General features: G+C 50.5%; 1 protein-coding gene across 4 annotated transcripts in view; it reads right to left on the minus strand.

Moving 5' to 3' along the window:
• The window catches only part of Jupiter (microtubule-associated protein Jupiter), a 63,921-nt gene that overhangs the window by 5,005 nt on the left and 46,263 nt on the right, over positions 1-12,653 (minus strand). For 2 of the 4 annotated variants that reach the window (XM_077662574.1, XM_077662575.1), the window contains exons 2-3: positions 3,804-4,141; positions 1,759-1,821 (exon numbers count right to left, since the gene is read on the minus strand). In XM_077662574.1, coding sequence (XP_077518700.1) covers positions 1,759-1,821; positions 3,804-4,141 — 401 coding nt within the window. The remainder of the gene's footprint in view (positions 1-1,758; positions 1,822-3,803; positions 4,142-12,653) is intronic. The other 2 variants (XM_077662576.1, XM_077662577.1) reach the window with 1 other exon arrangement.

Genomic DNA, 12,653 nt, shown 5'->3' on the forward strand with positions numbered 1-12,653 from the left:
AACTGTTGCTTTAATAAAGCCTATACATATCGGTTCACTCCAGGCTCATTATTGCCACTGCTTCCCACGTGGGTGGCGCGACAGTCGTTATGTACCCCCGATATCAAGGTTTTGCAGACGCCAACTACCACGAGAAAGCGAATCTACATCTACCATATGAAAGGAAAAAAAAAGTTTTTTTATCGTTCTGCCGCGTCTCTCAGCGTCATAGCCGGGTATTCGTATTTTAGAAAGGAGCTTTAGATTGCCGAAAAAAAAAATATAGTTGACAAAAAGTAGACCCTTTCACCGACCGAAAATTTTAGGGTTGACCCGTTGCGATACCATTGCGATTTCTCAAAATATGGTGCATGCGGCAAATATTTTATAGCGCGACAGTTTTTCGCGAGCAAGAATGCGCGCGGTACGAGCCGTAAGGTGCATTAAAAGAACGCATCAGATATTTCTTATCGGTCATCATAGGCAGAGAAGAAAGCATGACTTCCGCTGTCGACCGCATGGTGCTGCCACTTCCTCTGTCTCCACGTTGTGAGCCCAGCGATGCGGCTGCCGCAGTAGTGAGTATTTGCGCGGATAACGTTAGTTAGCCAAAGGTTACAGGCAAAGCTTTCGTGAGCGATGTTCACGAGATGCGTATTGCAGGGTGTTTAGCGCAGCTGGTTGCACCTGCGTGTTAGGTGCTTTAAAGGGGCTCTGAAACACGTTCTGAGATGGGCACCCAAACTGGGTCAATTACTGCATTGTGTTGTCATGAACATTTAAGCCAACTAATACGCTTCTACACGCAGCAGAGAACCCGAAATCGCGCACGACAGTAGACGAGCCCTTTCCAGCGACGCTTTCACACTCGCACCCTGCTCCGTGTCAAGCTCCTGCGTATGCCGGTTAAGAGATGGCTATTGGTTCGATTCTTTCAGAGGTCGGTCGGAGGGGTCAGGAAGCTCCGCCCCCTCCCCTCACCACCCGGTGCCTAGAGTCACTGGATAAGTTCAGTGGGGGCGCAGACTTTTCAGCGTGGAAAAAGTGACGAAAAGAAAAAGGTCATTAAAAAATTCTTGCTGGAGGATATTCGTGAAGCGGCTTCCTTTAGCATCCCAAGCATAGCGCAACTTTATTGAGAGGCCGTTTCAGAGCCCCTTTCAAGTTTGATCGAGTTTTTCTCTTTCTTTCTTTCTTTCTTTCTTTCTTTCTTTCTTTCTTTCTTTCTTTCTAAGCTCAGCTCATTACACGTTTATACTGTGCGATGGTCGGCACGACTGCAAAACTCTTTGTGAGGACGACAGTGATGGACTATCGAAGACTCTGACCAGAAAATATTAGTCATTTGCACTCACGTCCGGCATTACTTTTCGCGGAAATCAACGCAAATTGTGCGCAGAGGAGTCTTTCGCGCGAGCGAAATGGCTCAAGTTTTAAGCGCCTCAAGAAATGGCCCCGCCTGCGATCAAGATAAGAAGACGTGTGCACGCCGTCCGGCCTATTGATCAGGATTAAGATAAGCAACGCAGCTCCCCTTTTCGAGAGCCAAGCCACGTTTAGAAAACGTTCGTGAAGCACTTAGATGAGGCATCGCGCGGCATGAGGCGTCTGAACGAGGCGTCACCAACACCCACCCAATTTTTGCGCGCGCTGTCTCCAACAGACCCCCGGCGAAAAGTGTCGGGTATAGCTGACACGGAATAGCCGTCGGTATCGACCGCGTGCGATGCCTCGTCGGCTGTGCTTCGTGCGCGGTCGCGTGGTGCAGCCGCTACTTACTCATGCCGCCGTAGCCATTGCGCTTCACACTGTACACATCGCCTGTGATCGGGTTGCGGGACACTGCAAGGAAGCGTGCAAGACTCGTTGCAGCCAGGCCAGCCCAAAAAGCACAGCATGCAGCCGCGATTTGATGAGGTGTAGTGTACGTTTTGTTGTTGTTGTTGCAATGCGTGCAGCCTCCGCGTGGTGTGCGGTACCATTAAGTAAATGGCTGGGCTTGCTGTTGATGTGCACCGTGATTGTAGCTCTCCCGGTATTGTCTTTTTGAACTTAAGGGCACAGATATATCCTGAAGGCTCGGCCTAGGATGAGGCACAAATTGACGGTTCTGCAAGACTATACTGTCAGGGCACAGCGAACCTTGGTATGATATGTGAACGGTGCTTAGTTTCCAACACCTCCCTTTAGCGCTATGCATGCAGCTGTTGCCAGCAGTAATTTGCTAGCAAGAAGCATAACACGATGTGAATGGCTTTTAAGCAATTGTAAGCTTACGGCACCTTTTTATTAGTAGTATTTTGCAAATGAAGCATAGCTATTAAAGAAATCATGAACGCACAATGTTTAAAAACATCGAAAATGCAAACGTTTATCAGGCGGAACACTTAAGTGGCTGTAAGGAATAAAAACAAATCAAACAAGCATTTATGAACTGTAAGCTCGACACTTTGCAAACTGCAAAATGAAACGCACAAGAAATTGTCATACAAGGAAACACTGGATGCAGAAAAGTTCAACTGGCATTTCAGCTCGTGCAGCACTGCGCATATTGAGAGCGGAACATGGGCGCTTTTTTTTTGTTCCATGCTGATTTCAATGCACCGTGCATACGACGATCTCATGCAACTTCACGGGAAATGCCTTCTGCGCTGAAACTTCATTAATGTATGAAAAAAAAATCAGAGACGTACGAAGGCCTGAACCACTCGCAGAACATTCCTTGTCTGTAAAAAATGTGGACCCTGTAACATCGAGCCAGTGAAATTCACCGTTAATGCCCGCCTCCAATCAGTATGGGGGGCGGTATCATGGAAGATACTTTATGGAATATTGCCCAGCACTGTCTTGCCTATAGGGAAGTTATGCTCTAGTCTCATAGTCAGGTGTGTGGCACGACACTCTGTTTTGTGCGCACAGAATTTTTAACCGAGGAATAACCCCCTTTATCCCTCCTCTTGCTTCGGTTATTTTGCATACATGACTTATGATTTATGGGGGTTTAACGTCCCAAAGCGACTCAGGCTATGAGGGACGCCGTAGTGAAGGGCTGCAGAAATTTCGACCACCGGGGGTTCTTTAACGTGCACTGACATCGAACAGTACACGGGCCTCTAGAATTTCGCCTCCATCGAAATTCGACCGCCGCGGCCGCGATCAAACCCGCGTCTATGGGGTCAGCAGCCGAGCGTCATAACCACTGAGCCATTGCGGTGGCACGCACACATGGTTTCATTTATGTATGCGTGCCGCCACGGTGGCTCAGTGGTAATCCATCACTTAGCTGGTATAAAAAAAAAAATCGGGTGCATCAGAAAGTAACTGTAAAATTCGAACCCTGACTTGCTCTGCCGACGCTGCCAGGCTTTGCAGAGTGTTAGGCGTGTTCATGCGAGTATGCCTTGCTTCTGCGTAAGATAGAAGGGAAGATTTCTTTTTGCTTTTTTTTTCTCTATTTATGCTAAATGACTTGCATCTCCATGCTTTCTTTGGATTCTAATGGAGTTGTGGCTCTCCTACACAACTCTCCCGATTTGTATTGGTTTCCTTCGACTTCCGTTATGAAACCGATATAACAGAGTTTTAGCGCAACCGGGTGGCCGTACGGCAACTGGTTGCCGTTGCAGATTCGCTTCCCCGAAGCTATAGGGGTGGCGGCGCGCACATGCCAATAGCTCATGCGCAGTAGAATACCCGTCCGCTCCGGTATGCGTCCACGCTGGTTCTGGCCGCTATGCTAAAACTCTCCAATGATCGCTAGAAAGCATTCGTGTCGTCCATTGTCTTCTTTTGTTTCGGCAAGGTGCGCACTGAGCTGTGCTCACCAAACTTCTTGGAGGCCGAAGTCGGGGCAGGGGCCGGCGGCGCGGGCGAGTCGAGCTCGCTGAAGATGTTGGACTTCATGCGGTCAACGACGCGACGGGGCGTGGGCATGTCTTCCGCGCCGAACAGACGCTCCTGGCTGTTGTCGCTCATGCGGCGCCGCGTTGGCGTGCTGGCGCCGCTGGAGGGCGTCGTCGGCACCAGGTCGTCATCCGTGGGTGTGAAGATGGACGACTGCTGGTAGTTCTTCACCTTGCGCGGCGTGCTGGGCTCGGCGACCGACTGCGGGGACCGCACACCGAAGATGTCGCTGTCATCGCCACCGGGGGGCTTGATCACCCTGCACCACGAGAGAAACACAAGGAGCGAGGCATGAGCTTCTCGGACCGTGGTTTCGGAAACTCACAGCCAGCATGCAGAAAAACAGCTACAGAACAGCTGCAGGGCGTTGTTTCCATTAGAACAGAAGAAGACCTCCGAGAGCAAAGATGCGCGGAAATATTGCCTTGCTTTCAAAAAGGCAGGGCATGATCCCTAGTGAAATTGGAAAGATCCCTTCAGCTTCCGTAGTCCAACAAACAGCTTGGTCCTAACCGATCACGTGATTTATTTCATCCTGCATAGAGTACAGGTGTATCATATGCACATGCAATGGCCGCTGCGTGGGCCACCGAGGCTAGGAATCAAGTCCGCTACAGTTATTTCTCGGCGCCAAACTATTTACACTTGCTGTCATCGCTGTTTCAGGTATGCAGTCTAAGGAGTCACCTTTTCGCTTGTTCGGATGACTCGATATGTACATTCCTAGGTGCATCGTGTTAAAAGCAGCTACGAAGATTATGCACAGAAAAAGGCCTCGTTGTCTCAATATTAATCGCCCTTCGAACGCCTATAGTATATACGGCGTCCCCGTTTTGCACGTCAGCTCCGGCGTTTCCAGCAGCAATCAGTGGAAGCGGCAGATGCCCAGCGCTTAGCCACCGTCACCTTGGGACAGCAACGTGATTGATGACCGGAAGATAAAGCTCAGGGGATGACAACAATGCACTATATATCCGAGTTGCTCAACTCGCATGGTACACAAAGAAGGTCCTCCCAAGGGGACGACCCCAGAGAAGGCTAGACTGCCGCACCCAACGGTACAGCACAACCTCGCCGTCTTCGCTTATTAAAAGGCGACGTCGGCGCCACTTCACAAACACGTCATCCTCTTTGCACGCGGTGGCCTCGGAGCTAAGATAAACGCAAAGCCGAAACGCCTAAGTAGCCTCCTTTGTCACGCGAGTCCTCGTTCATCCTCGGCCTAGAGTTGGCTGACGGACGACGACAGACACGCCGCCGTACGCCGTCGGGCAGGGGCGGCGGTGCCAGCTCTCTTCTAAAGGGAGCGACGGAATAGCGTCGCCGGAAGGAAGTGAGAATGCGCTTCCGGTGGCTGTGTCCCATTGTCTGTCTCCGCCGGCGAGAGAAGGCGGGCGTGTCTTGCTTCGAGGAAAAGGGACTCCCGAGCCGTCCTTCGGAAACAAAAGACGCATGCGCACGCAGACGCACACGCGCGCGCGCCTCCGTTGGTCGCCGGCCGCTGACTCCAGTGTGCGCGCTCCCTGAAGCGTGCGCTCTGAGTCAAAGGCAAGTAATTACACGTTGCCTTTGTCTCGAACGGGCGCTTTCACCGCACGGAGACGCCGAGGGCTCAAAGAGTTCTCGAGAGTCAAGTGGAACAGCTCCGGCTTATATGTATATATAGAGAGAGACAACTCTCTTGATCGCGTGCGGACCCCTGCAGCGTCCTCTAATTTCCCCTCTCTCCCCTATGATGTCTCTCTCTCTTCCGTATAGGTGGCACTGCCGACAATAGTGTGTGCCCTCTCAATGGGGATTAGGCATCACGCGATGAAGCTACCGGAACGGGAGCGTTTCGGGTATCGTGTATAGTATACAATTAAGGATTGGGTGATGGCTTCATTTGCCCAGCTTATTTGTCCAAAGCTTTTTGTGGCCGTCCTGCTTTGATAATACACTTTGGTGAGTCAGCGGTACTTAATTCGTGGTTTTTATAGCCGCGGAGCAGTCGCTGTGCAGGCACGCGGAATATAAAAGAGGGAATGAATGGGTGATGGCTTAATTTCTCCGGCCCTATGATGCAGGGCCGCATCTTGGCAGTGAAGATATTGACCTCGGATGAATCTGTGCGTGCTGGGCAGTTCTTACCGCTGCACTGACTACGCAATAGCTGCATGATTCTGCAAATGATTCACCGTGCAGCAATGCAAGCCACCAGCTTGAAGCGATAGTTGCGCCTTTGTATACAATGCGAGTTGAGCAACTCAGAACCAACTTCCACCCTTCCTTCATTGCAACTAACGACGTTATCAAGGCGCCGCCATTTAGAATCTTTGAAATTTCTGTATAACGTTACACATGCTCATTATCGACTTTCATGTGCCATTGATATTATTCCAGCTCAGCCCACCACCACAAGACATTTCCATGAACTTAACCTCGCCATATATTATGCTCGTACGAATGCGTTTAATTACAGCTTTTACCCTCGTACCATCGAGGCTCCGAATGTGCTCCCTGGCTCATTCCGCACCCTTCCTTTAAATGAATTTGTTGATGCAATTGCCACTTATTTCAGCCATTCGATTAACCTCTTAAATTGAAACTAAATTTCTGCTTTCTTGAATTCTTGTTACCCGCCCCGGTGGCTCAGTGCTTAGGGCGCTCGGCTACTGATCCGGAGGTCACGGGTTCGAACCCGACCGCGGCGGCTACGTTTTTATGAAGGAAAAACGCTAAGGCGCCCGTGTGCTGTGCGGTGTCAGTGCCCGTTAAAGATCCCCAGGTGGTCGAAATTATTCCGGAGCCCTCCACTACGGCACATCTTTCTTCCTTTCTTCTTTCGCTCCCTCCTTTATCCCTTCCCTTACGGCGCGGTTCAGGTGTCCAACGATATGTGAGACAGATGCTGCGCCATTTCCTTCCCCAAAAACCAATCATTGAATTCTTGTTTGTTTCAGTGCATTGTATAGCTTATCATAGATTTAAGCTGCAGTATGTAAATATAAATAAATAATCTAAAGATCGAGTTTCGCAAACGTGTCTGCAACTTCTCAATTCGGTGGCAGAAAAATCCTATGTACTGCTACTTTCTTTATTATAGTGGTTTACGAGGAAAGCAAATGGCGCAGTCCCACTCCTCGGTGAGGAGTGAGATAGCGCCGTGAGGAAACGGAGGATGGTGGAAAGTTAAGAAGAAAGAGATGCTGTAGTGCAGGGCTCCGGATTTTCTTTTTCGCACACTAGTAACCATCCTCTCGTTAATTGAGTGAGGAAAAAAAACGCGAGTTTCACTAATCAATGGTGAAAGAAAAGGCGCTGTTAAGCGAGAATCACAACTGCGCTTTCTTGTTTGTTCGAACTCTGTCGGTTCTTGCGTGCTTGCGACAATCGCTGCAGCATCTCCTTTGCGGTGGTTTGGCGATGTATGCCGTAGGCTGATGCAGTCAGCACATATTCTGTGCGGCAATTCAACCGTGCCTGTATGCCCAGCTGCTAAATCTAGGCTTACATAAGCTTCCCATATCTGAGAAAAGCTTCTTGTCGCTGTTTAAAATTGAAATACTAAAGCAAGCTAAAATAAAAAAAACACCAGAAAGAAGAACAAGAAAATAAACAGAGCGGATATTGTAAAAGAAGAGAACGACTCCTCCCAGAAGAAGCTTCTCAAAATTAGTTTGCCACGGCCAGCTGTGCGCACGTTTCGGAGGATGGCTGCCACTGCCTGCATCGTGACTATCCGGATTTAAGCAGAATGCCGATAAGTCCCATCAGCTTTTTTACTCTAAACCTATGCGATTGTTTCATCTCCTCGCGATTTTCTCCGTTCTTCTTTTTCGCACCTTCAGAAGAGCTACGCGGCAGCATTGATTTCCCTTGGGGGTAAATGGGGATTGGGGTGGGTGGGGGGACCAGTTGATTCGATTTCAAGAAAGGGACGCGAGAGGGAGACCGACGCCCATATAACTTTAGTGTCACCAGGCCCTCGCGGTTGACTCATGCGCCGCCGGCTCAGGGCGGCATGCGGTCTGGGAGGAGACCGAGAGGCGGCGGTCAACGAAGAGGGAGAGGGGCACCCCATCGCCGAACGGGTCGATCATCATTACACGCACACGTGAGCCAACCTGGCTTCCGGGGGATCATGTGAGTCAGGGGCTTGCGCCGGCCCGCTTTTTAAGCCTGACTTAGGAGAGCCGGGTGTCGCCCACTGCTGGGACCGATTATTACGGTGCGACCGTTGCGAGGAGGAAACGCGCACGAGGCCGGCCCAAGCAGACCGGCGAGCAGTAAGTAGCCCGCCGTTGGCGGCGTCTCTCCGCGGGGTATCCTTTCCGGGAACGGACGCTCCACAGGTGGTGCCGCGGAGAGCACCCCGCCGCCAGGAGCGGCCCTCGTGCACGCTTATTTTCGGACCCCCTCCCCTCCTCTCTTCCTACGCACGTCCCCTCTGCGTGCGGCCGCAGTAAATTTGCGAGTTTGCGCCGCTGACCGCGCGCCACGACGCCACAGCAGCCCCGTAGAGAAACGGGCAAGGGTTTTTATGTGACTCCATGGGCGAGCGCTATATACTTCGAACAAAAAGGAAGGAAGAAAGAAGGGGGCGTGGTTAGCGTTTCATCCTTTTGATTGTCTACTGAGCTTTCTTCGTCTCCACGGGAGTTGCGTGAGAAAACCGTCCCACCTAAGGGCATCACAGACATCATACGAGCAGTGGGAGGCGGCCCTGACCAGCCAGCAATGGTCTGAAGGACCAACGTGGTGGTGGTGGTAGTGTTTTTTTTTATTATTAAAGTAATATTAAAAAGGAAGGAAAAGATTTTTGCTAGCCCCGGCATCTGCCATCGATACTGAAGAGCCTGAGCTGGGGCAGCGGAAATAAAGGATAGCAGGCAGAATGGAGAAACGAAATGAAAAAGGTCAGACCATCCAACGGTTCCAGACATAGCGCGAGCCACCTGAGTCCTGAATTGAGGAGTCCACCCCACTGACTGGTCTAACATTTTAAAAAACCTATAAAATTTTATCTCCCTACCTTTCCTGTCGCCATAACTGTGTCATAGCGCGAGCGCCTCTCTTCGTAGCCTGTTTCTATGGGATTGAATTGTCGCTTTTCAAACTTTTCGCTAACACATGCAGCTTGTCTTCTTATAGTCGGACACAACTCAAGAGCATAACGGGTTTCCCCCGTCAAAGGATTCGTTTCAAGCCAATGGCGTCTGCTAGCGTAACAATGCAGGGAGTGGCAGATGAAAGGAGATAATCGTTTCCCTCTATGGTCGGGGATAGACCCCTCTCTCTGTTGTAGCGCCGCACCCTGCATTGTCACGCCAGCAGTTTCATGAGAATCGGCCGACGCCATTGGCTGGAAGGCAGTCGTTTGAGGGGGAAAAGCCGCTTCGTTCTTGATTTGTATCAGGCTATAGTTATCTATTTTTTGCGTCCAAATTTAAGGGAAGAAAGAAAGCTCCTGTGGAGAGGCATCAAAATGTACGGAACTTTTACCGCAGATCCCAGCAAGGCGGGAATGTTCGTGACAAGTGAGGCGGTCGAAAAGCACGTGGAGGTTGAACGCAGAAAGACGAAATTTATCCGTTCTGGCTTTCGCAAGCGCATAAGATTTCTTGTTTCTCCTAGAACGATGAGCTAAGCGAGAGAATAAAACAAGCGCAGAGGCAAGGAGATAGGCCGTATTTCTCTCAAGAGGTCGGCCGTAGAGGGCACGGCAGTGTGAGTAAGGCAGCGCAGCGGGCCTTCAACGCTTCTGAAGCGGCGCCCCGTGCGTTGCAGCGCATATCTCTCGACACTTGAGAACGGAAACGCGCGAAAAGACGCCAGCGTAGGGTTTCCTGAGCCAGTACGCAAGATGAGCGCGCTACAAAACTGATTAAGAATAATACTGCATGCAAAAAAAAAAAAAAGCCGGAGTCCTAGGCAAACAGCCACCCGGCCGCTCCGTGAACTCTGGGCGTCGGTTTGCCTCTAATAGCGCTCGAAGAGAGAGCTCTTTTCTCTCTCTCTCTCTCTCTCTCTCTCTCTCTCTCTCTCTCTCTCTCTCTCTCTCTCACACACACACACACACACACACACACACACACACACACACACACACACACACACACACACACGCGCGCGCGCGTGCTCATTATAGTCGGATACAACTCATGAGTGAAGCGGGTTTTCCCGTCAAAGGATCCCTTTCAAGCCAATGGCGTCGGCCGATTCTCATGGCTCTGCTAGTGTGACAAAACTGGGAGTGGTAGATGAATTGGGATAATCCCTTCCCTCTATGGCCGGGAATAGATCCCTCTCTCCATTGTGGCACCGCTCCCTGCATTGTCATACTAGCAGGGCCATGAGAATCGGCCGACGCCATTGGCTGGAAGGGGTCCATTGACGGGGAAAAGCCGCTGCGTTCTTGAGTTGTATCCGACTTACCCAAAACTTTCAGAGCTACGTGCTGAACTTTTTCTCATAACGATTTGGCACAGTGAATGCGCTCATTATGCAGCTATAGAGTTCAGCTAACGGAAAGCTTTTTCATTGTGGGAGTGGCGATTCCCGTCATTTCCTGCGCAGCCGCCAGCCGTCGGTCCTCGCAATTTACCAATGCAAGCAACGACAACCGCTCGTCTTTCGCATGCATAGCTACACGGCCTGCCTTGAACCTGCCACTGCATTTCACGCATCGCGTCACAGGATACAGCCCCGCTCGCGCGGTTGAAGGGGAAAGGAAATGCCACTGACACAGAATTGGTGTAATATATTACATATATACAGGGTGTCCCAGCTAACTTGGACCAAGATTTTGAAAAAAAACCTAAGCGTTCTTCACAAATGAAATCGCGTGGATGTTGTTAAGGCTTATCTAACTTTACAGTACCATTTTTTATCGTCCTACTTAAACAATAATCCAGATAAATTAACTTCTTAAATATAGCTTGATACGTTCAGGCGTCAATAGGAAATTTGTGGAGCTCCACAAATATTGTCCAAACCAGACATTTCCAACGAGATAGACTTAGCGTGGTCGTTTTAATTCGGGAAAAACGAAAGCCCGCGGAAATACCCCGTGACAGCGCGCTCCGTGCGCCCGAATGCGCCACAGTTACAGCGCTCCCATTCGTGCTTTGTAAAAAACATCGCGCGCTTCGCGCCTTTCGGGGTGGGCACGACAGAGCTTCGCGTTGAGGTTGGTTCCAAGATAAGCGCCAGTGGGTTCGGGCGGCACTTGAAAGAAAGCCGGCTCCCGTTTCTGGGGCGATAATTGCGCTCTCACGCTAGCAGATTGTAGAATGCGTCGCCAGCCGCCGCCGGTAACGCGAGAGCCGAGCAAAGCCCTTTCTCGTAAGCGAAGAAAAGGCCCTGCGCTGGCGATGTTTTTACATATCACGTATGAGAGCGCTGTAATCGCGGCGCATTCTGGCGCACGGAGCGCACTGTCACGTGGTATTATTTGAACTCCGCGGGCTTTCGTTTTTCCCGAATAAAAACGGCCACGCTAAGGCTATATCGTTGGTAGTGCCTGGGTTGGGCATTATTGATGGAGCTTTACAACTTTCCTATTGGCGCTTGAACGTTTCAAGCTATACTTAAAAAAAATAATTAATTTATCTCGAATAATTATTCAAGTAAAACGAGCAAAAAAAATTGTACTTGAACTTAAGGTAAACCCTAACAGCATACACGCGATTTCAGTTCCGAAGAACGCTTATGTTTCCTCTAAATATCTTGGTCCATGCTAGCTGGGACACCCTGTATATACGCAATGCGCGAACGCCGCTACTGAAAGCCAGAATGCAAACTCATCTGAACCCGCGTCGTGAGCCAAGGCCGTCAGAAGAAAGCACGCACTTTTCCCTCGATGGCTGACGGCGGCATAATCGAAATGGTGGGGCGCTCTCTCGTCGATGGGTGGCTGTGTAATGCCGCCAGCAGTCCCGCATAGTGACGCAGGCACAGGCGCGCATGAGTCACACGGGGGTCGGTTGTTCCTGTTGATTCTATCAATGCCCCGGCGAGTCCACCATATGCACCCTGTTGACAGCCAGCGGGGAGGGGGGAGGGGGTGCATGCGGGGTTGAGGGAAGGGGCTGCCAGTATGGAGGGGTGGTCCCTGTGCAAGTGCTCTTTTATGACGACTCCACTTGCTGCTGCAGCACGCGTCTCCTTTTTGTCATTGCTAATGGCTTTTCCCCACTCGACGCGGATGTCTTGCAACGCCCCGAGCACGTAGAGCGTCCGTCAAGTGGAGGGGAGCCAGGCGGGCTGCTGAACCGTGCTTCGAGATCGACGATTTCGGCTGTTTATTGTAATTGCTGCGTTATATAACTCCCCGCAGTCCGCGACGTCGCAGAAAGCTTCTCCGCCGTCTCCCAACTTCCAAATGTCATTTTCGAGACTGCTTGTTCGTTTGTTTGTTTTTCTGTCTCATTACGTGCCCTGAGGGGAAGACTGTACGTCAAATAAATTCACCGCTTTTCAGCGTCAATTTCCAAACGTAAAACATTTTATTCACCCCTATGCTTTCGTCGCATTCTCCTTCACGCTCGCTTCCCCACCCAACCACGTCACTTTACGGGAGCTTGCTATAGAACAATGAAACGCCATAACTAAAATTGATTCGTGTATGTCGGCTTGGTTGTGATGTTATCGGTGGATTCTGGAAACGCTTGTATTTGTGTCTGGCAGCCTTTGTAAGGTGCTTCAGGAAACACTCAGAAACCAGCCGGTTCTGTAAACATTGGCCAACATTGGCCAGCTTGGCCGTTCTCTCATTAGACTTGGCTGTC

Source organism: Amblyomma americanum, chromosome 4 (assembly GCF_052857255.1).
Source record: "Amblyomma americanum isolate KBUSLIRL-KWMA chromosome 4, ASM5285725v1, whole genome shotgun sequence".
NCBI classification, from domain to species: Eukaryota; Metazoa; Arthropoda; class Arachnida; order Ixodida; family Ixodidae; genus Amblyomma; species Amblyomma americanum.